This window comes from Notothenia rossii, assembly GCF_949606895.1.
Source record: "Notothenia rossii genome assembly, chromosome: 6".
In the NCBI taxonomy this organism is placed as follows: Eukaryota; Metazoa; Chordata; class Actinopteri; order Perciformes; family Nototheniidae; genus Notothenia; species Notothenia rossii.
In genome coordinates this window covers 10,573,894-10,601,414 of record NC_136909.1, presented here as the reverse complement: position 1 = coordinate 10,601,414, position 27,521 = coordinate 10,573,894, and the positions used below count along the sequence as shown (strand labels likewise).

Here is a 27,521-nt window from a genome sequence, read left to right as displayed (position 1 = left end):
TGCAGCCTGTCCACATTTCCTGAGGATTAAATGGTGTCTAATATTTTCCGAGATAGCTCACTCCGTTCGTGCATGTGACATAATGCAACATATGAACATCTGGGATTAGTTAGCCATGCTCTGCATATTCTGTTCTCCCTTTTTTCCATCACAGCGAGGGAGTGAGGTGCTCTTTGCAAACAGCCCCTGCCCACTTTGTAAACCCGGTGATCCCAGTGACAATATCAGTTCTCTTTCTTACTGTTGTATAAAGGAAATAGGAGGAAAAGTTCAATTAGAGTTTTACCATCATATCTCCAATTACTGTAGAATGAATGGCATGCTGTAGACATTCTTTAAAGCAATCTTATTATTCGTTCTGGGGTTTTCCCTTTCCTGTAGTGTGTTTATAGGTTTTTGGGCATGTGGTCTGCTAAGGCTATCATCTTTAAGTGGAGTTTTCATCCCCCCATGTTTTCACATTGTCAGCAAGTATATCACAATGGTCTACGGATGAGTAATTGTATTTAAAGAGAAATACAGAAAGACAGAATCCACTTCAGTACATTTCAATTGTTTACTTTCATTTTGAAGGAGACAAACAAAGTATTCGACTGTATCGCTGGAAATTTGAAAAACGTTCCTTTGAGTTTTGCGGTGAAATTCAAGACTCTGAGGAGCAGACCATTGCAATCTGCACTGAATTTAGCGGAAACTCTTCTGATCTTATATTAACTTTTATTTAATCTAGACTTTTTATGGCCCATGAGACGGCATTGCTTTCATTATGTTCCATGCTTGGAGGAACTAAAAGCACCTTGTGCAAGAAAACAGATGATTCTGTTTAAGTGGATTAAAATGGCTGTCACAATACGTAAAGTAGCCTCTTTCTATTTGACACACACGCAAGCATCTATCTGCAAACACATGGTTGTGTCAAAAGTATTGTTTAGATGAAACCCTTTTGCTAGAGGCCATGGGTGGAAGATGATGCACAGCTTTTCCCTGACTCTTTATCCACATAATAGGTGGAGCATATGAAGCGATCACAATCATCTTGGTGAGGTTCATTTAAATCATTCTTTACTCTGACGAGCACAAAAAAGGCCCAGATGTGACCCACAATGTTTACTATGGCATAAAAAAAAGTTAAAATACGTTACATTGCTGTTTCAATACGCTGAACAATCAGCATTTTTGCTAACCTCAAAAATGTGTCTACTCGACAATTAAAAACAAAAAAAAAATGCATTTATGTTGTATAAAACAAGGTAGAAATGTTATAAAAAGAACAACTTAAACATTATTGCATGCAATCGCTCAACATTCAAGAGTACAAAAATGTGTGTTTTCAGAATCTTCTAAGTCATCCTAACTGTGTTGTATCTGGAACATTTGCAACTTGAGTCTCTTATCTCTTATCAGGAAATGTTACAGACACATACTTTAGTGTAATGATCATTTTGAACATAATTTCCTCCTTGTACAGAGGCTTCAGTTCAAGCTGTTGTTCCTCTGCTTGTTCAGGATTCGTCCAATCGTGCGTGTGCATGCAGGGGACAACAGGGCCTGCAGCAGCTCCGAGGACCATGAACCAAATGTCTTTCAGCCGGCCTGCATGACCTCATTTTTAGGGAATGTCTGTGTAATTCAAGCATCAGCAATTGCACTGTTAGTCTTAGTGTGTACGCTGTAGACAAACAGCTGAAAACAAGTCCTCACTGCTTCAACTTCACAAGGCAGGAAGGCAAAAGCCCGCGCTCACAGGTCCTCGCAGGTACAATCAAGGGTGGTCATGTGCTGATTGTTGAGGGGACTCAATATAATTTATAAAATCCTTTAAAATTCTCCACCCTCTGCTCCCAGAGCTTTACAGGCCGGGGCGAGGTGGAGGCCGGGCAGGTGGAGGGGCGCGTCCCGGAGTAAGTGCCTGAGGAAGAGGAGGCAGGGAACCAGTGGGGGAGGCGGAGGGTGGGGGGGTGGGAGGAAGGGCTGGAGGGTCAGGTATGTACAGGTTGGTCAGAGGAAGAGCCCGGGTAGGAGGCGGCGTGTAAGGCGGAGGCGTGTTGGGAGGGGAGCAGGTGGGAGGAGGGGTGGGAGGCAGCAGTGGGAGGCTGGAGAAGGAGAACGATGGAGATGACGGGGGGCTGCTGGGGCTCGGAGGGAGGGTGCCCTGCGGGGGAGGGGGGCTTTTGGGAGGGTTGTAGATGGGAGATGGGTGCTGGTTGTAGTCTTGGTAGGCTGGAGAAGGAGACTTCATGCGGGTGAAGTTCATGCATCGGCCCTGAAATTCGAAAACAGATTTTAGAGGAACATTTAGTGACGTAACAAAGTTGTAATGTAAAATAATCATTATGTTTTCCTTTGAAGGGCCTTATTATGCTTTTGGGGTTTTTCCCTTTCCTGTAGTTTGTCTTAAATGTTTTAGTGCATGTTAATGGTCTGCAAAGGCTAAAATACCAACGTTCCCTCCAGAAGAAGCTTCTCTCCCACTGTTGGGAGACTTTTTAAACATAGCATCTAAACATGTAACATCACAGGCACACACATGAACCTGAAGATAAATGAGCAGTAACTATGGCACCCAAAAGAGGGTTTTATTTAGATTTCAGTTGGTCATTCTAAATGGTCAATTTTCCACACACAACATTTTCAATTCTCTTCACCACATTTTTTTATCTATCCTATATTTAACAGGATATCTCCTGCAAAGGAATCCAGGTTTTATGATGGGCGGCAGGTACATCATGTCATATACAAGTACAAATAGGAACGGATAACACAAAACAACAATAGACACTAAGGCCAAACATAAGTAGGGTTGTATACATTATCAGATATTTTTTAAATAATCTGTAGGTCCACTGTGTTAGTCACCATTCACAATCAGACAACCATACGTGGGGATATGTTATCTTTGAACTGTTCTGTAGGCTTCTCATTTACCTCTTTTGTCAAAAATATTAGTCTTGGATCTTTGAGAAAGTAATTGCTGTTTGAAATAACAAACACCTTTTTCTTCTTTCACAGCTGTATTTAAGATATAAAAATGTCCCTTGCTGCGTGTTGTCACAATTTGCATGGACTGATGAATCCAGCAGATGGTTCCACACACACCTTCATGACTGTTTTAATGTAAACACACCTCTACGAATGCTGTATTTCTTGATTAAAGCTTTTAGGTTTATCTAGTGGGCTCTACTCAACTTGACAAAAGAACCTGCCATCAGTCCCCCTGTCCAAACCAATGTGAGGTCATGCTCAAGAGACGATCATATCCCAGAAACACGCTCCGCCCTGGGAGCAGCTGCAGGACCAGGGAGTAGCTGCAGGACCAGGGAGTAGCTTTGGACTGATAAGAGATGACAGCGCTGCTCTGTGCCTCTCATTAACCAGCGGGGCCAAAAGACCTCAGATAGAAAACCCAAAAGGTCTGTCGATCCTCATGAAAACATGTTATAGAGAATTGTTTAAAGATGTCTAATGTTTTTTTGTTCCTGCTGTGTGCCCTGTTTGATTCCTTCACTAATTACTGAAGACACTAGTTTTGAGAGGCTCAGATATTTACAACACATGACGGGAACCTCACTTTAGTTTCTCTCAGGCGTGCAACCGGCCTCCTCCCTCCCTCCACTGCATTCATCTAGGGGAAGTTATAAAAGCAGGGCTTTGACAAGAGTCCTAATTGCAACCAGCGCGAGCTTGTTTACTGCGAATCATCAAGGATGCTAGAGCCATGCTGTGTTTCCAGTGCACTAATGAAGAGCTTAATGGAGTGGAGGACTCTCTGGTGCACTTCAGTTTACAGAGTGGTGTGTTAGATGGACTGAGTGTACTGGGGGAGAAAAGCAAGGGATGTGACTCTGAATATAATTTCATTGTTTCAAAGAGAGTAAAGTAGTTCCACCTTCAAGGCTGGCGATTTAGCATTAGGCCTCAGCTTCCCTGCTTACATAAACTGAGCATTTTGATACTGCATTTCTGCATTTCAGGTCAAATACTAACTGCATGTGACCTGGAACTAAGACACACTGGCCTTGCTGACTGTTCGGTAAGTAAACAAGAGATTATTAAATCTATCTGAAAAGATGACGAAGCTTAAATCATAGCCATATTCATATTTACTGTAATGCAAAATATGTTTGTCACCACATCAGAACAAGGATATTATTACCAAGCATACATTACTGCTTCACAGTGGATTAGATGTGAGTGTCAAATCAATAATGGGCAGGATTCCTAAAAGGAGTCCGCAAAACAGATGTCCTTTAAAACACTGAAAGGAAACTAGGACACTGTTAACATGCAGATGAATGTTGTGATGAAGACAATGCAGGAGACACATGTGCAACCACATCTGTAATGAAACAGCTCTGCTTGCTTATGTACTGCGTGTGTGTGTTTAAGCACTGTGTGTTAAGCAGCTGAAAATCATTTGTTTGTAGCCCTTGCATCTGTTACAGTCCACATATTTATACATGATTACAATAAGAAATATTTTATTTAACTTAACATTCTTTTTTTTTTTTACATAGTCTACTTAATTAGAATTTGTTATCACTTGCACAAATGTATGTCCTTTTTCTTTTATGTCTCAAGTAGTTTCCTGCTGTCCACTTCTGTTGTACATTGCAAGTAGTTTCCTGCTGTCCACTTCTGTTGTACATTGCACTTTTGGAGAATGTCATGATGCCAAAGTTTCAATCATAGCCAAACCCATATTTATTGTATAACGCAACACGTTGTGGTACCATATCAGATTTTAGCTAGTAAGATGTTGTTATCTGCTAATTTATGAAACACGTTAAAATGAACACTTAGAAAGTCTGACATCTTTAAAACACTGTATGATTCTATGGCATACAGTCAGTGTATCCCTCACTTTTTAAGGCTTGCACCGACTGCACCATCCCATCAGATAGACATATGTGATTACATCTATTGCCAAACTACACATCAGCTTGAGATATCATAGTTAGTATCTCAAATAAATCAAATGTGAAACGGGGCAGTGTTATTCCTCCTCTACCTGTGTTCCTGTGGGTTAAAACCGCAGCACTTGACGATGATAATGACTTCTCTGAGCCATGACCACATGAGTTTCATCCTTCCCAATTCAGCTATATCCTCTTCTTGACTTCTTGAGTGTCAAAGCAGCTGTGTGCTATTCAGCTGTGGGAAAATAATAGAAAACCAGCTTTTCCCCAAACTATTAAAAGGCCTGTGTTTAACAGCTGAAATTGCTTTTTAGGATTGTTTGTACATTCACAATTGAACCAGACTATATTTAGTATAGGAAATATGTGAAATGTACAGTTGGCAAAACAGTGCAGTAAATGTGAAAGTTTCTGCTAATCTTTTTTGACTTTGAGGGTAATGGCTGCTGCTCTTATATCAACATGTCTTACTCAGGGTAAGATGAAGCAGTACATAAACGCTTGTGGGTTAGGCATTATTATATCCAGGCTTCCCTCAGATTTGAAGATCCCAGAGTCTCAGACTTCACGTCAGCTGCCAACTGTACAGGTCATCACGTTGTTATCCCCCCCCCCCCCCCCCCCCCTGCTACAGCTGGCCCGTGAAGAATAACATTTTCATAATGACTTCCCAAGACGTCTTTACGTTGCAGTGCACTGTATTCAGTCTAAATCCTAACTCACCACAGGTTTTCCCAAGAGCCTCTACGCTGTGCACAATTCATTGCTAACAGCTGGTTCATTTTCTCAACATTTTCAGATACAAAATAATCCTGTCCGTTGCCAAATGCTGACACACAGCCCAGGTCTGACGTCAGTGTGCACGCTTCATGCCTGATTGTGCAGCTTTGAGTTGTTCTTACCTTGTCACCCGGGTGAGGTCTCATTACAGACACACGGTCGTAGCCTTTTCTTAAAAGCATCCACAATGCATCCAGTTTGCTCTATGGAAAAAGAGAAGAAATCGAACTTTGAAACCAATGCAATTATTCTTAAGATGCAGCTTCTGCTATCAATCGATTTGTTTTTCTCTCCTGGTCACAGCTCTAAACCTGAAAGGACCCATTTGATCCAATCCCTAAAGCCACTTCACAGTGACCAACTAAATGGGTTTCAGTTCATTGTGAGCAGACTCTTCATAGTTTTGAAACAGTAAATACTTTGAGGATAAGGGCAGCTGTTTTCCCTCACAGAACTGCTGGCTGTGCAGCTCTGCTCCCTGGAGGTCAGTCCAACAGGAGTCTGGTTCCTATTATCAATCCCCCGCTGACTGCTGGCTTCACAGCGACTCCCTTAACCCCTGCTGGTCCTGCAGGATGGGACTGTGTGCCAATAGTCACCTTAGCACTAATACCTTAACACATCTCATGCTAATTCCACTGCAGCGTGTTAATAACTCTATCCTCAGCCACATTGTCATGGAGTAATTTGTTACAGATGTTTCACTTCATGCAGTACGCATGTTTACAGCTGGAAGAAAGAAAAACATGTGTCTCAGCGTGCTATTAAACAGCCATAAATGCTTTGATTCATGAAATGTAAGCTGAGGTGCTTTCCCTGACTTCTTCAAACAATTATCTCCCAAATCCTCCTCCATTGCTTTTTTAATGTTGAGCAGTTGAAACTCATCAGTCCTTATTATTTGTTGATAGCACACATATCAGTTTACAGTCCACAGATTTACAAAGTATTGCAATAAGCCGTACTTAATTCTAGTGTACGGTATTTCCTTCTCCTTTGAATCTTTGAATCTTGAATCCTGTATGTATGTTCCCTTTTTAGATGTTGTCAACGAGGACGTTTGAAAGAGCATGTGACCAAACACATCCTCCTCCTGGCTGTTTCCGTCTGTTTCGTACCTGGATGGGTGAGTACCACTTCCTGGGCCCGGGGGGTTTCTGCATGCCGTTGTTGAGGACCCGCGTCGGTGCGTCCACATACTCCTGATCAGGCATCTTCACTTTGGCATTTTTGGCCTTTTCCAGCTTTGCTCCTTCTTCGGTGGACCCTTTCTCCCCCCAGCGGACCTGATCATAGAGCATAAGGAGGGTCGAATGACGTATCATACAAAACATCTAATGTTGTACGTAAGTGGACATTTAGGGAAAAGGGTTCATTATTAGGGCGGTAACAATATCAGATTTAACTAAATAACTAACGTGGCAAATGTATTCATAATAACAATTTGATAGAGATATCTATAGCACATTTGTTTGAAAAGAATTAGCAATGCTATTCGTCAACTTCATCTTTGTATTTGTTGATTATGCGCTCTTTGTTGGCTAATTAATTACGCTTGCATGTGTACGTGTAGGAGGTGATAAGAAAATGTGTAACCCAAACCAAAGTTACAACTGATTTAAAAAGGACTTTTACAACATTAGGCATATCAACAAGATATCAATACTTTATTTTTTAAATATCACGGTTATAGGGAATGTTAATACACCTAGCAAGATGGGTATGATTATGAATCTTTTTTTGAAATATATCGATAACATGCTTCATTTCAGTGAAGGACAATTCAAGTGAATTTCATTTAAAGCGTTAAACTTTTTGAAAGTGTTTTGATCTTAAATCAATCAACTCTAGAGATACTTTAAGCAACCCAAATGATAAACACGTAACATCTCAGCATGTTGCTTTTATGGTTCCTATCCTTTTGAAATAACACCAGAATGTCTTTTTTGAATACATGAGATTCTCTTAATCTCACCTCCATCCTTTTAATTCCCCCTACTCCTCTTCCTCCGTAGTAAGATGCATCCACCGTCGGCCATTTCTTCTTAGGGCCTTCAAAGTCTTCATCATCCTGTGGAGAAGTGACAGGAAGTACATTTTATTATGATATCATAGAAATAGAAATAAGCCATTTGACAGGCTAGCTAGCTAAAAATTAAAGCACCATAAAAGGGAAATGTGTTGTTTTTACATGAATGGGTACATGAGCTACTATTAATGCCCTTTAATTGGTCAACAGTAAATACTTCTTTCTCCCCTCTTAACTCAAATCTCTACTTTTTGTGCTGGTTTCCAGATCAGAGGAAATCACAAAGCCAACTTGTTATGTTTTAGTACTTTATTAAACCCAGTCTGACTCATAATCTAGCAGGATGTGAGGCCTCGGTTGTTATTCGAGTCTGCTTTTTGGAATAGATTTACCAGTTAAACCTTATTTTCATTATATTTCGTGCAAATAAATACCGCCTGATGCATCCCAAAGTTGCATGTCAGCCTCCTCTTATTGCATTGTGAGTGGTTACAGTCAAAATGTATTTGAATGATTGTGTTGATGTTATTCGTCAGTTTAATTTAATTTAAAGTCCAAAGAACTCCAATGGAAGAGAGATGTGGAAAACATGCATTGAAAACATGCAACTTAATGAGTAGGAAAAAAGCATTTATGGTCAGGATTTCAGTGTTATTCTAAGAGGGCGTTAACTCACATTGGATGAATGACCAAATGAGTAAAAAATGAGTTTATGGCCAAGAAGGGAATCACGCCACATGGTCATAGAGGTTTCGAATGTCCGGATAAACTGAGGACTTACACAACCTAAACACTGGCAGCTGTCTAATTCTTTAATAATGAGCTTTTCTCTGGAATCACAAGAAACAATGACAATGGCGCTCCTACCGAACTCTCCTCGTCCGCAGGAGGCGGGGGTTCATGGATGATCTGCGCAGGGGGGGAAAAATAAAAAAGCATTGGTGGAATATTGTGATACGTCAGAAAACAATGAAAAGTCACACATCTATCAAATGTTTTCTTCGTAGGAACTGCATGTCACCACTACGACATCCTCCGTGTGCAACAAGAGGGTTACACAACAACACCTGGCTGAGGAGGTTTTTTTTCCTATCTCTACTTCACAAAAGCGATGCACTGACACAGAAATCTGCTTTCCAGATTGTTTTGTTGGCCTGAGGTTGTTGATTCGGAGAAGGAAAGAGTTACATGCTCATAAATACTGTATTGTTTGCTCTTCCGTTCTATAAGAAGCAATATTATCCATGAAATTGTATAGTACTATTTATACTTAATACTGTCTGCAGCTGATTAACAACACATAAACATTTATATTTGAACATACACAGTTTAGTCGGCACTATGCCCTTGTGTCTTTCCCCTTCTTCACATGAGCTGTCCGTGTGTTTTCCATCATATAAAAAGAGACAGTTTCTTTTACATTAAATGCCCTTGGCAAATTAAACGATTCTGATTCTTATTTGGGATTTTCCTCTGCGCTTCTCCAACCCCTGGCACACCAGACCATTCGCCATGGTAACCTCGCATCGCTTTCCTAAACAGAATCACCGCACAGACTTGAATTTGCAACTTCATGGACGAATAAAAAAAAGCAAAAGGGAGGAACAGCCATGTTGTAAATGCGGACATTTCTGTTTGGCAGCTCTCAACTTTCCCGATCCAGCGCTGGAAACATTGGACTGGATCTTGCAGAGACTCCAAGCTTTTCATTTGAAGGAGAATGCAGATTCTGACAGCGAGCATCGATGTGAGATATTGCGATGCTGGCAGGTGGACCACTGTCTAAATACTGGCACAGATATTTTCCTCGAGCATTTCCTCTTTCTACTGTACCTAGAGCAGATGGCTGTCACAAATATACTAAGATTTCATAAAACCTTTTTTATTTATGACGAGTTATCTTGCGACCAAAAAGTAACAACCAAAACCGGGTATTTAAAGCTTTGGTTTCCACATCAGCAGCTGAACATTCTAACTATTACTGATGGAGTATTTCTTTTTACAAGTTATAGTCCTCCAGTGAATACACTACAGTAATACCGAGAGGTGAGACTTGGAGATCACCGGCTGTGACCTACGGAAACACAAATTATTTCTACAGCAGCACAATTACTTAAACACACGATGTCCTTGACCTCGTCTGGCTGTGGACTAAATTCAGCTGCAGGGATTCAAAAAGACCATTCACCCACACAGACTAACTTTCTCACCATGGTCATGATGTTCAGGTTAATGAGATGCCTTAGAGGGCGTCAGCCAGACAAAACAAACCTGGAAAAGACATTTCTCTGTGTCTAAATGTCTGCAAGAAACAACGCATTCCATAAGTGTTTGAAGCTACCTACATCTACATCTGTTCGTTTTAAAGAGGGAAGACCAGAAGATATCTGTAGAGCAGCATGTGTGCACTGGTATTTAAAGGTCACCTATTATGCAAAATCCACTTCTTCATGTCTTGTATACATCAACATGTGTCCCCTCTGTGTAAAGAGACTCTGAAAGTTTCAGGAAAAAAGATTCTCTCTCTTTTTGTTCTGATCCATTTCTATAATGTATCTATCTATATATGTCTAATGTTATGTTGGCGTCTCGTTTCGGTCATAATGCCATTTGCTGGTTTCAGAGTTATCTAACCGACCGTACTCAATGCGTCAGGTTGGGTAGCACTGTCTCTGACCCTGTCACCTTGGAGAAGGGAGTTCCACAGGGCTCTATTTTGGGGCCTTTGCTCTTTTTATTATATGTAAACAATATTTGTAATCAGATGCAATTTTCTACCTATCATATGTATGCTGATGACACTATTTTATATTCATGTGCTCCTTCTCTGGATATGGCCGTTTCCAATTTAAAATCTGATTTTATCACGCTGCAGCATGCACTTCTTGATTCCAAACTGCTTTTGAACAGTAAGAAAACCAAAGCAATGCTTTTTGCTCCCAAGTCAGCGTCCTCTTGCCTCTCCATTGACACCCTTGATGGCGTCTCTGTTGAGTTTGTTGATACCTACAAATATCTTGCCTTTTGGTTGGACAGTAATCTGAACTTCAAACACCATATCGAAGTTCTAACAAAGAAATTGTAATTCACTCTTGGCTTCCTTTACAGACTTAAATGTTGTTTTTCAACTTCATCCCGTAAAAGGTTGGTCTCTGGCTTATTCCTGTCCCAGCTGGACTACGGTGACACCATTTATAGATTTGCCTGTCCCACTGTCTTGGCCAAACTTGACCCACTCTACCATGCTGCACTGCGTTATATATCAAATGCACCCTATAGGACTCATCATTGCACACTGTATAGCCTAACTGGATGGTCCTCACTCACTATGCGTAGGATGCAGCATTGTTTTTTATTAATGTATAAAGCCATTTTAGGAAAGCTTCCACTCTACATATGTGCCAGATTTGCTCCAGTTTGTGACTTTTACAACCTCAGATCCAGTGCCTGGATACGGTTCCAGGTTCCTGCTGTGCGGACTGAGGCTGGAAAAAGGAGTCTCTTTTATTATGGTCCTTGGTCTTGGAATGACCTTCAATCACGCCTCAAACTGACGGCACTTGTCTCTATAGCCTGTTTTAAATTCAAGTTGTCAGAAGTCCTTACCACCAGCTGCTCTTGCAGTAATAAGTAGTGCCTTTCTTACTGTCCTAATGTGCACAATGTAGTAACTGCTTTTTTCGTCTTTGGTTTTCTTAGTTATGTTCTCTGTATTTTATATGTTTGTGTTATGCGTTATGTGTAACGTTGCTGCCTTCTTGGCCAGGTCAGCATTGTAAATGAGATTTTATCTCAATGCTTTTTATCTGGTTAAATAAAGGTTAAATCATTTTTTTTTTTTAAAACCTGTCTGAAAATGAGCTGATCAGATTTTGGACACTTTATGATGTCATAACGATTTTTCGGCTTGGTAACCATTAGCCAATCACCTTATCACCGGAATCTCCTCCTAGAGCACCATTAGCCACTTTCACACCAATTACTTTGCCGTACTTAGTTCCCAGCACTTAGTACCCCCATGGAACTAAGTACAGATCGCGTTCACACCGGAATAAGTCCCTGAGGGAAGATTACGCAAATGAAGCAACTGACGTCACTTCTTCTTCTTCTGCTTTGGGTTTACTGGCAGGCCGCAAACCACTTCACGGCGTCTACTGCCACCCAAAGTCCCCGGCCGGAAATCCCCGGAGTTGGGGACAGGCTTCAGTAGAAGCTGCTGGGAGTCCCAGCAGCTTCTACTGAAGCCTGTCCCCAACTTACTTCCGAGTAAATCACCAGAACGCCGACACCTCGTCATCACTCCACCGTTCCCATGTTAATTTTTTTGTTGCCATAAGTTAGTCTCTCTCCGTTGGTGCGCGGGGCTAATGCTAATGCTAATAATGCTGATGAGAGGAAATAAAATGGCGAGTTTTACGGGCCGTGGTTTGCAATTCGCCCAGCCAATCAGAAATTTGAACTTGTTTCTCCCCAGGATATTCCCACCTCTCTAGCAAGCACTAAAAATGGGGGTAAAAGTTCTCTAAACTAAGTAATCTTTTTGGTGTGAACGCAAAATTCCAGGAACTATCGGAACTAACAGGAAAAGTACACTTTTGAAACAGGGCTGAAACAGAGGGGATTATGGGTAATGCTGCAATGATCTGTTTGGTGTTTGGAGCCAAACACTTCAAAGATATGTTTTGTATATATATGAGACCTATTATATATTGATGAAAAACAGTATAATAGGAGGCCTTTAAGAGAACTCACCACAGTGCAGCAGAGAGGCCAGAACCACCACAGGAGAGCCAGGACCAGGAGCAGCATCAGGATGAGCAGCGCTATGGCCAGGATGGTCCCATCAGACTGTGACAGAGACCGACACGTCAACACAGACTCTCTCAACATTCAGAGCATTAATGTCAACCACTTCACAAGGCGTAATGCTTGTTTTGGGAAGAAATCTTTTGGTTTTGGTTTTATCTTCCATGGAATCAGTACATGATGACTGTGATTCAGCTTCTACTGAAACACTTAAATTGATTTGCGTCTGCAACGTTAAGTATGTGCCAATACAGATACCAGTCTGATGTCTCATGTCCTTTTTCTTTTCTTAAAAACCTAAGCTGCTTATGATTCATTTGTATGGATGCAAACAAATGTATGGCAATCTAATTAACGTTATGTTTAAACTCTGAAACGAATATACTACTTCCTTAAAATCTTCCAACCCAACTCACTTTGCAATACTGCTAAATCTCTTTGATTACACTTTTCACACACAGAATCCTTTGTAGCTTTTTTGATTGGTCAACCATTTTTAAACATTCACAATGAAATGTAAAATACAACTTTCTGTTTAAACCGGAGAGTTTAGAATAAGAATACATTTGTTTCAGAAAGTTTCAGCTTCTATTTTTCTTTTTTTATTCCTCCTATATCCAATCATTTCGAAAGTATAGGACTGATGCTGATTGGATAACAGCTTCCTTACTTGTTAATGCTTTTTTTTTTTTACCAGTTTAAATGCACCATTACCCACTATAATATGCCTTCAAAGCTATAAGCTGGTACATTAAATTGTACTCACACAGCCCACAGTGGTAATGGTGACCGAACTGGAGATGAAACTGAGACCTTCGTTCATACTGACATAAAGGTTTGCTGCCCTGCAAAAACAAAAGCAGTAATGTCTCAACTGTAATGTTTGTGGCGTCTTAGAAAAAACAGAGTAGCTGGTGTCATATGAGAACTCACATACATTTTCACATATTAAAATACTCACATTCCCTCATCTTGAAGTACTGGTGCAGTGCAGAGAAGATATGTATCTTCCACAATCAAGGGCTTCACCACTAAAGAAAAAGAAGAGTGGAAAGAAATAGAAAAACATTCAGTAGTTTTCCTTGACATATAACAGCTCCTGAAACCGTTTTAACCACAAACCATGTCCTGCATCAACTCTCAGTGTGTCATTGTTTAGCCTAATACAGCGTAAGTTTATACTTGATAAACACACTCTCTCAGAGAGGCGTTTCTGCTTTGTTTCTTCTTTGTTTCTTCTTTGTTTCTTCTTTGTTTCTGCTTTGTTTCTTCTTTGTTGTCTACTGTCTAAAGACATCTGTATGACACTCAGAAACACCACCACAGCTTTTGATTATTCAGGGGAATCTAGTCGTCTCCTTATCCAGCTGGCTTTTAGTAAAGCAGCTCCAACAAACATCATCGGCCAAGCCTGTCTGTTTATCCTGGCAGGAGGGGAGCATACCCCAGAACTGAGGAAATCAACACGAGCAGCCGCATGGGCTTCGACCGCTCTTCTTTAAAAACACAACGCTGCAAGGAGTGGATGGGTGTGGGTTGGGCGATCAGCGCTGCCAAAAACTTGTCTAGATAATCCAACTCGGAGTTCATCTCTGCATCGACCTTGTACTCTGAATTGCCTTACAGCATGACGAAAAGGCCTGAGAGTCTTCTAAAAGTCAAACTACAGCAGAGTCCAGTAATGCGCTGGTGGGAGCTGATTCTGCACTGTTTAAACCCCTCGAGGGTAAAATGCTGGCAAAGCATCTAGAGTTCATGTCAGGAGGTTTTATTGGACTGTTTGCTCTCTTACCCCAAAGAGAGGTAATGTTTTACAGTGAGGAGTAGACAAGACAAACTAGCAAGAGTCAACATTTAACCATTTAGTTGATTGAAGTAACTGCTTAAAATTATGGCAGATGTTCAATCTCTGAGAATATTTATTGAGAGGGTCAAAGGTCAATTTACAGTTGCCTATGGTGAAGTGTTTGCATTTTCCAGACTCCCAAGGAGAAGTAAAAATGTTTGGCTTATTCATTGTCTTGCCAGCTGATAAGATCTAATCCACTGTCGGTAAATAAATAACAAAGAAGCTATACAGCCCTGTGATGGTTAGCTAAACATAAAAACTCAAACAGCTAGTCTGACTTTCGTCCAAAGGGAACATATTATGCAGAATAACATCCTATAGTTACAAAAAAACATTCAAACATGGTTTTACACATGATTGACTATTTCCTGGACGGGAGCGATACTTCCTGGATACTATTAAGGCGAGGAGAGACAGAAACCAGTTAATATACCAAGGTATGTTTTACATTTGAATTGTTGTGAATATTAAACAAACAAGGTGTAAGCTAAGCAAAAAATATGCATATATGTCTGTCTTTACAGCTAGCTTAAACAGAGCTAAACTAGCCGTTTCCCCTTGTTTTTAGTCTCTGTGCTAAGCTAAGCTAGCTAGCTGCTGCTGGCTGTAGCTTCATACTTAACATACAGGCCTGCGATAGGTACCAATCTTCCTATCTTTATTCAGCAACAATAGCAATGTTGCATTATATCTTTGAAGTATTATGTCCCATTTTTAAACTTAAAATATTATCCATGGCAACATCTGTCAACAAAACAATGGCTAGCGAACGACAGGGCCTGCCAAATCCCATCCCGCCTGAATGAATGTATCTGCTGCTACTTTTTCCTGGAGACACAAACTCAAACATCGATTCATCTGCTGAACACATGCATTTACATATTACTGCCTTCTTTTTTACCTTTTCACCATATTTGCGAAGTATACACAGAGGGCTTGAGGGGGAGAGCAAAGATGAACAGTATTAGACTCTTTTTAACCTCTCCCTCAGCACAAATGCAATTCCAAAAGTATGGAAGTCAGCTTATGTCTTGCCTTTCCTAAAAGGAGAGAAGGCAACTATTTTAAATAACTATAGGCTAATCTCAAAATTGTCAGTTCTGGCGAAGGTGCTCGAACGCCTAGTGAGAGAACAGGTAAAGGAGTTTTTATGTAATAATGATATCCTGTCTAAACATCAGTCAGGCTTCAGAAAGCAACATAGCACCATCACTGCCACAATGGAAGTGGTGAATGACATTACAAGTATTTTAGATAATAAGCAGAGTTGTGTAGCTCTATTTATTGACCTTTCCAAAGCGTTTGACACCGTTGATCATCGCATTTTGAAGAAGAGGCTACTCAGTATTGGCATATCCAGCCATGGTGGTTTGTGAACTACCTCTCTGAAAGGTCCCAATGTGTTCACTTCGATGGGCTGTCTTCTGAGTGGTTAAACATTGCTAATGGTGTACCTCAAGGTTCTGTTTTAGGTCCACTTTTATTCTCTATATATATCAACAGTTTAGGTGAAAATGTGGATGAAGCTACTTTGCATTTTTATGCGGACGATACCGTGATGTACTGTGCAGGTCCCTCCATTCAGGAGGTTGGCGTTAAATTACAGGCTGTTTTTAACATTATTCAGACTCAGCTCTCTGAACTAAAGCTTCTTTTAAATGTTGATAAAACCAAGGTAATGCTCTTTTCTAAAGCTAAGAAGACTACAGACACTGCTTTGGATATTGTTACTATGCAAGGACAAGTACTCAAAGTGGTTACCTGTTATAAATACCTATAGGTATCTGGCTTGATGATTGTCTTACTTTTAAACTTCAGGTTCTGCCTAAAAAGCTGAGGGTTAGACTAGGTTTCTTTTTTAGAAACAAGTCCTGTTTCTCATTTGAGGCCAGGAAAAGGCTAGTCACTGTGACCTTTTTACCTGTGCTGGACTATGGTGATTTGATCTATATGAATGCACCTGCCTATTGCCTGGAAAAGTTAGATGCCGCCTATCACAGTGCGCTGAGATTTGTTACTAACTGTAAAGCACTTACTCATCACTGTACCCTGTATACCAGGGCAGGTCTGCCTTCACTAACTGTACGGAGGCTCAGTATCTGGTACATGTTCATCTATAAAGCCATGCTGGGTAAACTACCTTTTTATATCTGCTCTCGGATCTCTCGACGAATTGAAAGTACTTATTGCCTGAGATCTCATGATGTTGTTTTATTAAATGTGCCTAGTGCTAGGACTCTCTTAGGGAAGAAAGCTTTTAGTTGTGCAGCTCCACTAAATTGGAACAGTCTGCAAACATGTTTAAAACTGAGCACTTTGGTTCCCCTGCATCATTTTAAAACTCGGCTGGGTGACATGCTGTTTGATGCTCATGGTACCTGTCACTGTAAATAGAGTTTGTAAACTGTACCCTGTACATTATGTTGTATGTCATCCTTATTGTTGTTCTGTTGTTTTATGTTACATGTGTAACTAATGTCCTGCAGGTCACCCTTGAAAAAGAGATCTTTTGATCTCAAGGGGCTTTCACCTGGTTAAATAAAGGCTACAAACAAACAAGAGAAATAATTTCCTTATAGCCAATTTATCTGAAGGTGAGCTTACACTTTTTTCATTTAAAGTTCCTCTGACCAAATTCCAGAGATTTGTGTTGAAGCAATTTAGAGAAGTGAATGAACCTGGAATATACAAGTATAATGGGATTGACATAAGGAAATAGTTTTGCTCAAATTACTTCCATGTCTGCTGTTTGTCTCCAGGAAGTTTGATGATTTATCACGCTTGAAACTAATTCTGATTCTGAGTAATTGTAATAATAATAATACAATTAATAGGCCTACTGTGAAAATGTCATTTAAATTTCAAGATGCAATCGTCATACTTTCAGCACCTTCTCATAGTCAATGAATTCATACTGCATGTGCCCTATCATGCATAACAAATACCGTATGAACGGGACAAAGCAGAAATATGGTTAACCCTAATGCAAGATGGTACTAAACTCCAAACAGACTTGGATAGAAGCAAAAAAGGCTGACAGCAGGAATGTCCTGCATTAAAAAAAGGCTAATCAAATTCAACATATCAGATTGATAAAGACATGGACGCACCCACATGCCGTCAGATTGAAAAGATAAAAGCAAGTTCACCACCTCTCCCTTTGAGGAGCAGACATGTTGCTGGTGAATATTGTAACTAGACCAGCACCTCTTAAAGCTCTTGTGGCATGCCTGGTAGGAAGTGGTTTTAACATCTATTACAGTAGGCCACCAGTAAAAGACCTTTTCCTCCTTCTGCCTCGTGTGTGGTACTTATTCTCCTTTATCTCGTGTTTCCGGCAGTAAAATTAAACGTGTGCTGTTCATAACATAAACATGCAACCAGTAACACCAGTAGGCCTGTTTGTTTGATCCCAGATGATTCCAGCTGTGCGGCTGACTTGGTGTTTGACTTTCGGGAAGAACGGTTATGTTATGTAGATACACACTCATGTGCTCAGCTTTTTTGATGTGGTTAGCTTAGAGTAGATGTGTATTGAGTTTTAAGATAAGTAAAGATAAACTCTTTTGATCCCAATTTGGCAAAGCAGAATCTAAACAAGAGTATTAAATAAACAGACTTAAATAGAAAAGAGAAACATCTCAAAATAGAAAAAAAAACACAACTAAAGAGTAAAATATATTCATATTGAAAGTGAAATATATATATTTGAAGACTATCTGTACACTATGAACATTACAGCTAACAAATATAAAAGAAGGACATTGAAAGTGCATGAAATAGGAATATTTTTTCAGAAATGGTTCACTAACTCACTCTTAGTAAGGGTGTCGTTGATGCGGAAGCTGCACCGGACCTTATCGACGTTGCTGGCGTGTAGAAACCCATTTCCTCTCACCACTACTTGGAAAGACTCTAAGGAAATACAGGAGAAACACAAACATCTACAGATAGGCTTCATATCTGGTTTAAATTAACACGAAAACATGTCATCATGTAAGAACATTATGTGACACTCTCAACAAGACCTGGTTGTTTTTGCAGAGCGAAACAAACACATGTCAGTATTATGCTCAACACATGTCGTAATAAGACCCTCTGACAGTAACATTATATTGTGATTTAATCAATTGACTTCTTGAACTGAAAACTGGGGACCTATTATTGTCAGATCTATTAATGTCTAATCGTGTTTACTAAAGCTGCAGCATATTTTTTGAATAATGCCATTATCATTATATTACAGTTATGTATGCTCTGCAGAACTATGTCTCATGAATTGTGTTTTCTTTATTAGAGTTTATTCGCAAGATATCTGACATGAATTTCATCACTAGATCCTTTTGACCCCAAACTTAAGTAAAGTTACTGTATTTAGGATTACATACTGTACATGTATTGGCCTGAACATGGCTTTAAAGCTAATGTGTTTTTATATATTGCTCATATAACAACATATAAATCACAAAATGATTCCTTGTTATGTGTTTTGCATCACCTGTTTCAAATGTGCACAAATTGTAGCAAATGGAAAGATTACCATAGATACATAAGATTTTAACATTTAATATGCAAGGTCAACTATGAAGTGCAACTGTCTTGATTTATGTATTTAGTCGCCTAATGAGGATGTCCTTTTTGTCTTACCTCCTGCACAGATACTAGAGGGCTCTGCAGCCAGGATCTCAATACACGACTTCTTCAGGATCTGAGGAGAGGAAAAACACATTTGAGTAAGTAACCAGCTATTCTCAGATGGACAAGAAAAATATAGTCCTTACTCGTGAATTCATTGCAATTTGAGGATAATATTCTGGTATTGTTATTTAGTGTGTTTGTATTTTAATCTTCTACACTGGAATTTTAATTAAAGTGCAAGATGTCATCTTCATATTTCAGTGTCTCTTCAGAGCTAATAAGTACTCCATAAGGCCTAAAAGCACAGTATAAATGTAAGAAAGCAGGAAAAATGGTTAACCATTATGCAAGATGGTACTAAACTCTTCAGGAACAACACATTTCAGCATCCAGCAGTCAAATAACAGACGGACAAGAAGACTTTTAAATATATAGTCCTTACTCACATCTTCAGTTCAATTTGACTATAATATACTGGTATACTGTTATGGAGGGTATTTGTGTCGCTGAGTGACTGGTTTCAGCCACACCTCTGACTTTTATCTGCCTATTAATTAACCTTTTGACACTGGGGTCTCTGGTCTTGAAGTTTCCATCTATTCTCATTTGTCTTTTGCAGATTGATGTGTACTCACTGCTCTCCAGGAGCATGCCAACTGTAACCTAGAGTACTAAGAAGTCTGATTTATGACCCGCTGCTCGACTCACATACATGAGAAATCTGATCCAGATGACAGTCAGCCTTTGACCCTGCTCAACAAACAGTGAAAACAGACCCTAACAACAAGCAGGTGTTTGGCGTCTTAAGAGATACAGATTAGCTATGATCATATTTGGATAGACGTGTGCTGCGTTGATCAAAAGCAGGATAGTCACAGTCGCAGCAGGTTTTCCTGGAAGTCTGTCCCTGGCCGGGCTCCATGGATGAAATCATTTATCGTGATTTCAATCGATTTTGTCTTATTTTCTGTTTACAGTACATTAAAGCAAGATGATTTATTGCGGTCCTCTACGAGACATTACTTTTGTAGCACTCCTCAATGGTATTATTGGTATTATTGTCAACACAACAACAACAAGCGCTGTTTGAACATTTTAGAGAAAAATAACTAAGTGCTCACCGAGTCGATCACCCCTTGCAAGGCTTCAAATCCATCATTTACGGGGAAGACATGATCCTTGCTGTCAGCAATATTTGCCAGCTGGAGAGGAAACAAGTTATCACAATCAAATGAGACAACGGCACCCTTATTTATCCAACGCACAGATTTAGTAAAGCTTACATCATAATTGATAACAGGAGTGGCTCATATGATATTACCTCATTTCCTAGAGTAACAAGACAAGCTACATAATGGAGGAAAGAAAAGGCTTCTTGGATCACACTGTAATCATTACTCTACCAAAAACAAGGATGCTGTATAAAGTGGATTAAAGCATTTGATGTGCAGCTAATGTCCTTTTTGGAAACATTGATTTCCGTTCACTGGGAAGAGAGTTTGAGTTTTGAAGGCTCATTTGCCAGTGTCTCATGGTTCTATAAAGTGTAATGACTGATATAAGTGGCCTATTTGTTTTTTAAATGGGGAAAATAGGCCTTTAAGTTATGTAGGGCACTTTATCACCACTAAAACACTGTTTTATTCATTTCTAAGTTACATTCTTTTCAAAAGGTTTGATTTACAAAGCTTTAAATTCCCACTTGTCCAACCATTCAACTCCCTTACCGCTTTGACATCATGATAAATGAAGGTACAGACTCAAACAAAACAAAAAAGCACACCTGTGTCTCATTGAAGTCCTTCACCCCCACGCAGTAAACCGAGGCACCCAGGCTTCGAGAACGGTTCGCCTGTTAAGTTTTACACAGATTCACAGCGAAAACAGGAAAAAGCTCAGCACCTGGTTTTAATTATACTTTTGCTTAACATCATCCAAAACAATCGGAAAATGCAAGTGAAATTGTGCATCAACATTCGTGAATAATACTTTTGAGACGTCATAGAGATATATATATATATATATATAAAACACCAATGTCACACGGATGCCTGAAGGCTAAACGGAAAACAGAAGCTATATCATAGGTTTACAAGTTGTAATGCCTGTGACGAATGGTGCTGACACTGGCTTCAGTAAGAACTCCCACGGCCGTAAAGTGGACATTTCCAGCTTCTGGAAACGTCACCCCACTATATGTCTGCCGTCAACATGTGTGTGAGGGCTCTCAAAGCTGATTAAAGCCTCAGACTCTCACACACCTCAGAGCCTGAATGGTCCGGGGAGGAAATACATCTTTAGATCCCGGTGCAGATGTGAGGAGAACGACTGGGCTCGGATGTAGCCTATAAATCTGACGCCCTGACCTCACTTTTCCAAGACTGAAGTAAGAGGATCAAAGCGGTGATGTATAGGGTGTCAGTGTTTGATCTGGTCCATCACACGTGCAGCCTCACCTGGTTATCATTTGTGTGAACCATTCAGCCTCTCTTAATCTCACCTCTCTCTCAGCGTAGTAGAAAAGATCCCCGTGCAGCTCTCCATCTGTCAGAGCTATGATCACACTGGCAGTGCGATAATCTGCAGACAGAAATAATTCACTGCTGAAATATCCAACTGTTATCTTATCCTATATTTTGCAGAAAACATTATTAAGATTGCGGCTATTTTGTAGTATGTCCTAATCTACTTGCTCTTCTGTTTTATGAGACCCTGAAGGCTTCCAATTTTAGAATAAACACATTCATTCATAAAGGTAGGAGTCGAAGAAAGAAATCCCAGTTGTCACTTAAGCAGTTGTTCTAAGCTTGTGGAATAAAAAAAAATCTTTATTCAAGGTTTTAGACCCTCCAGAAAAGCGCAATTCTGCGATCGCAGAATTTACCGCATAATCAGCAAAATGGCGCAGATTTTTTAAAAGGCCGCATATTTATCAAAAGGCCGCATAATCCCCGCATTTTTCCACACAAAGTTGAGGGGGGGAAAAGTTAACTCGTCATCAGCTCGCGCATCACAGAAGGTAAACAACACCGTAGAGTGAACGTGTGGAACTCACACGAGAGAGAAAACACAAAGATGAAACAATCTGATCCATCTCATTTACCGACGAAAAGTGGGGGGAAACTATTCTGCACCCCGTGCAACTGTGTGTTGGAGCATAAGTCTTAGAGAAAATCGACGGTGACGACCCACTTTGATTCATTCAAACAATCGAAAATGCTTTCTGCTGCTGCGGACAAGAAAGCCAAACAACTCACGTTCACCAAGGCATCAACCTCCAAAACCCTTTCGAGGGCTACAAGAAACGAAGTGAGTAGCCTACAAGATTGAAGCTGGTCAGATAACGAACGAAGAAATGAAAACAGAATGAGGCGGAGAAGTGTGTGTGTGTGTGTGTGTGTGTGTGTGTGTGTGTGTGTGTGTGTGTGTGTGTGTGTGTGTGTGTGTGTGTGTGTGTGTGTGTGTGTGTGTGTGTGTGTGTGTGTGTGTGTGTGTGTGTGTGTGTGTGTGTGTGTGTGTGTGTGTGTGTGTGGGAGAGAGAAGCTGGGATGTTACATGCACAATTCCTATATAAGGCACTACAGGAAAGGGATACATATGAAACGTGTCTTTGTGCTGTGCTTTTTGTATGTAATACACACCTTCAGTGTTTCCATAATATATCTGCTCACTGGCCTGTGAAAATAAAAAACAGATTTTAAATATTAGACTGTATATCTTGTAGCATCAAGTGTGTCTCTCGATCCTCTAACACAACAACCATTTAGCCATGTGATGTTTGTTTTAAAGTGGAGGCCAGAACAAATTAGAATATGCAGCGGCTTCTCACCCTCAGGATGCCTTCATGCATGAAGGTGTCTCCTCCTGGACGAACGTTGTACAGCTCCTCCAGACCTCTACGAATGAGATCCCTGATCAAATGACAGACGACAAGGAAAATGACATTGTTGATGATACTATCTATAAAAATATTTATTTTGTCAGATTCAATTGTGAAACAACTTTTGAGCACATCCAGAAACTGTGAACATAATAGCTTCCATAAGGGCGGTAAAAAAAAAGAAAGAAACAGCAATGTGTAACAGATGAATAAATTGAAACAGTATTGGTTTGAATTGGCTTGAGAAGCTGTCACGCAGATAGGCAGGAAATGAGCCCTTTTGCAGGATGAGATACTTGGGAAGCAGTGAACCAGTGAAAAGGTTATGTGACACTCTGATGAGAAAGGATTAAAAATAAACTGCCCACCAAGTGTTAAAAAACCACATGATGAAGTCGTTGTCCAGACCGACGACACTAAAGACGGATCGCAGCGAGGGAAAGTATCAGTCTGGAAACTTCCTGGTGATAAACTCTCAGAGGGATTATAACTGTGTCCAAATCTGGCATAACACTCATTCCTCTCAGCTGCGTGTTAAAAAAATCAACGGATTAAAAATGACTTGGAGAGGATCTGCACCCACCTGTCTTCTGTCAGGCGCATCAGGATCCGTCCCTCAGTGGAGAACACAATGAAGGACATCCGCAACTGTGGACTAAAGGCGAGGAGAAGAGAACCACATACTGTTAGATCAGTGGTCATTTCTTTTTCAATGGCAAGATTAGGATTTTTACCTTATGAATTTATGAGCTAGATGTTCAACAAAGTTGTAGATTTCTGTCCAGTGATGCTGCACGCTCCCAGATCTAGGCAGAGAAAAGCCAAATGAGTAATGTGAGGGTGTCGTTTCAACCACTGCTGTGCATTTATGTGACGTGACCTCTTCTCTGTGCTGCTGTTGGACTGATGTCAATAGACCGAACAACAGACCCCTGGACACAGACATTTAAAGGGCCATAAAAGCCTCAAGACCCTCAGCCTACAAAATATGTTAAAATGATTCAATTACGTCTATTAGAAGCTGATCTGCACCTTCCTTTGTTTCCTGTCTTTTCATCTTTGTTATAGTAAGTCAAGTTTATTTAAAAAGCGCTTTTCACAGACAAAGTCACAAAGTGCTTGACAAAACAATAAGACATCCATATAGGAGGCGTACAATCATCAATGAAGCCACATGTTAAGAAGTCATAAAAGCACCAGAGCATAATTTAAGACACAATAAAAACACAATGAAACAAAACTTACAAGTGAAATTTAAAACAAAGAAAAATAAAATCATAGTATTAAATGGAATAAGATCAAGCACACCGGTGTCACGATCTGTCTGCGTTGTGTTTTGTCTTGGTTAGATCTGTCTTTGGTTTCCTGTCTGTGTGTGTTCCCTCCTACCTGTTTACTTGATTGTGTTCACCTGTTGCCCCTGTGTTTTCTCCTCCCTCCTCATCTGTCTCTTGTTTCGTTGATTAGTCTTGCGTGTATTTAAGTTCTGTTTTTGCTGTCTGTCATTGTTGGTTCGTCGTTTGTCTGTGACTGTGTTCCCCGGGGAGTGTTCTGAGTTTTGACGTTTAGCCTTGAAATAAAGGATTTTTCAGTGTTATCTGCGTTTGGGTCCTGCTTGCTTCACTCACCGTAACAACCGGTTACCCAAACGCCTGATCAAACAGGAATGTCTTTAAAATAGTTGTCATTATGTGTATGTTGCATCTCTATATCAGTTTTGCATCTGTTTGGAGTTGTTTTGAGTTTGTTAGTCCATCTGTGTTTCCTTGTAGCTATACAGCTTCTCCTTAGATGAAGCAGGTTTTGTGTCTCTTTGTAATTATTTTTTGTAATTCTTGTGGCCATTTTATGACATCACTTTTCATGTGGTTATTTGGTTCATGGTCTCCTTGCAATCGTCTCCTGACGCTTGCGCCCCGAGGTCTGCCTCTATAGGTCACTAATCGAACAATGGACTTCTTAAGGCTACTTCTCCCATTAAACGGTTGGTTTAATGTGAGAAGTAGCAGTAGTGCTTTGATCCTCAGATGACTGTTAACATCTGTATAACACACCTACAATCAAACCAGATTGAAGTTATTGTGTAAATGTAAATCATCTGACACTGTATTCTCTGTTCACTATCTCCAATTTGACCCGGTGGTGTCTCACACACTTTTATTTGACATTTGTATTGGATTTTTAGAGACACAAAGTCATGTGTATCCTGCTCAGTTGTTGTTAGGAAATACATATTTGGGGATAAAACATTTTGGAGGAGAGAACTTTATAATGACTATACAGTTGAATCTGGTTAATTAACAACAGTTTGCAAGCTTGCTTTATGCTTATCAAAATGTATTTTAATTAAAAACTCCACACCCCCTGCAACAAAACACCTATGTTTCCATTGTTACCACCATGACACAAGCCCAAGCACAAACAGCAAACAGGCTGAACATCTGAAACATCTGGATGTAATAGAGAAAGAGCAGTGCAGAGACAAGGAGGAGGGAAGAGGGATAAGGAGGATACAGCAAGAGGGCAATGAGGGCACTTGGAGGACATCACTGCTAAAAGGAAGCTGAGCGAAGAGAAAAAGACAGTCAAATGAAAGCTAAAGGAACAGCTACCTATCAGCTACACAAATACACATGCTCTCAATGGCTCTGTATTATACACAATTGCCTAATTTCCCGCGTGAGAAAACAGCAGTGCGTCTGGAGGTGGCACTGACATTTAATGTAGGACAACTGGGAAATCCATCACCATATCTGGAGGGAGTGTTATAAGAGAGCGGGACGTGTCAGACTCCTATCTTCCAGTTAGGAAAATGAAGACATTTGTTGTTGATCTAGTTGGCAAACCTTTTTGGCTGGTGGTGGGAAACAAGGATTGAAAACAAGTTGTGTTGAGCAAGGTTTGCAAACCAGAAATTTCATAGGATGAGCAGTCTGTTAAAGTCCAAAAGCAACAGCCTGGCTGAGTCAGTGACAGAGGAGTTGTTTGTATATTTATCTGCAGCATTAAGTACTTTATCTTGGACGTCTAGTCAGGCAAACTCATGTAAACATGGCTCACCTTGTTGACCCCTATTGAGAACCGTAAACAGTTTTCACTTGACTGGCTTTAATTCCTGTTAAGCTCAATTTGGGCGTGGGCGTTTTACATTACATTATTACATTACATTGCATTTAGCTGATGCTTTTATCCAAAGCAACTTACAATAAGTGCATTCAACCAAGAAGATACAAACTTGAAGAAAACAGAATCATATAAGTACATCAGGTTTCATAGAGCTAAAACATTTCAAGTGCTACTCAACAGGCTTTAGATAAGCCAGTCCTTTGTTAGTATATAAGTGCTTTGTTAATAGTTCTATCGCTCAAAGTGGAGTCAAAAGAGATGAGTTTTTCAAACGACCACATTAAGTGAGACTTATCATCAACATGTCATGAATATGATCCCGTTTATGTTCACTCTGGTAGTTCTGATGAGGTGGCCATGATGCACAGCTGAAAGCAAACTCAGCGATTACCAAAAAACCGGTAAGATAAACATGGATGTTTCTAAATAAAGACAAATGTATCCAACTTGGATGGGAGGCAAACATCCTGTCCCTCACTGTGGATACACAGAGGACTCAAAGAAGATGAGGAAATAAAAAGATGCATTTAATGGCGAGCATTTGTGGATAAATAAAGCCCACGTGGTAAATGTTTGTTAATGAGAATGAACACCAAAACAGCTGCAGCCTGCAGGATGCTGAAGAATGGGGAACACTAATCAAAGAGACACATGCCAAGCAGAAATGCATATCAAGGTAAAGCAATGCATCTTCAGTCCATTCATCCATATTCGCGCATGACATGGCACCAGGGGGCGTAACCAACATTATGTCATTTGGTTGTCACCATAATGAGAGAGGCACCGGAACTACAACAAGAATAATGCAAATGTGCTTTATGCATTAAGTGCCTTTTTTAAGCAACAAGCAAAAACAGGTGAGTGGAATATTCAAGTTATACTCAATGGAGTTAAATACATGCAGGAAAACAAAACACAACGCGTCCCATTCAACCTGCTATATTAACTGCTGTTTTTCAGACCTTAACGTAAATGGCACTGAAACCATCCCATCCATCCTTCCCCTCTTAAGCAACTCAGGTAAAGCGTGACCGTGAACTCACTTGTCCAAAACAAAGTAGAGATCAAAGCTTCCATAGCATGAAGACGGCCCGTCCTGCCTCCGGTCCTGGTTCGGTCCAGCACTAGCAGCAGTAAGAACAACCAGCGCAGCACCAAACAACACTGCCAACCAGGAGGTCCTACTCCACCATGAAGGCATTATTCCAGCTGAGGAAAAACTCCTAAAACCAAGACAAGTGAATGTGAGGAAGTTGCAAAGTGAATCCTCCTTTGAGATTCTTATTTTAATCCTCCACAGGTGTCTTCAGTATGAAAAGAGGCAGTAATCCAAAGTTGAGCAATGAGTTGAAGTGAGAGAATGAAGTGGAGGGGAGACAGAAATCATGAGTGTTGTGGGTCTCTCTGCTGTTGTTGGGACCCTCTCATCACACAGCGTGCACAAAGATGAGAGGAGCTCCACCACCTCACACTCTTGCTGCTTTTCGTTAATCACAA

At 40.3% G+C, this 27,521-nt stretch overlaps 1 protein-coding gene across 4 annotated transcripts; it reads right to left on the bottom strand.

Annotated features, from left to right (window-relative positions):
* Positions 1-542: 542 nt before the first annotated feature.
* Positions 543-27,521, bottom strand: antxr1a (ANTXR cell adhesion molecule 1a). Of its 4 annotated transcripts, none has more exons than XM_079689090.1 (18): positions 27,068-27,521; positions 23,633-23,704; positions 23,482-23,553; positions 22,848-22,929; positions 22,660-22,693; positions 21,519-21,598; positions 20,802-20,870; positions 20,140-20,220; positions 19,028-19,088; positions 18,197-18,295; positions 13,493-13,562; positions 13,298-13,376; positions 12,478-12,573; positions 8,593-8,634; positions 7,672-7,767; positions 6,815-6,982; positions 5,819-5,899; positions 543-2,263 (listed from the first exon to the last, which is right to left on the bottom strand). In XM_079689090.1, exons 1-18 carry the CDS (start codon positions 27,223-27,225, stop codon positions 1,850-1,852), a joined length of 1,854 nt encoding a protein of 617 aa, XP_079545216.1. In that variant the 5' UTR covers positions 27,226-27,521; the 3' UTR covers positions 543-1,849. The 4 variants fall into 4 exon arrangements, with proteins under 4 accessions (XP_079545216.1, XP_079545218.1, XP_079545217.1 ...); XM_079689092.1 differs by lacking the exon at positions 27,068-27,521 and adding an exon at positions 24,288-24,470; XM_079689091.1 differs by lacking the exon at positions 27,068-27,521 and adding an exon at positions 24,144-24,276.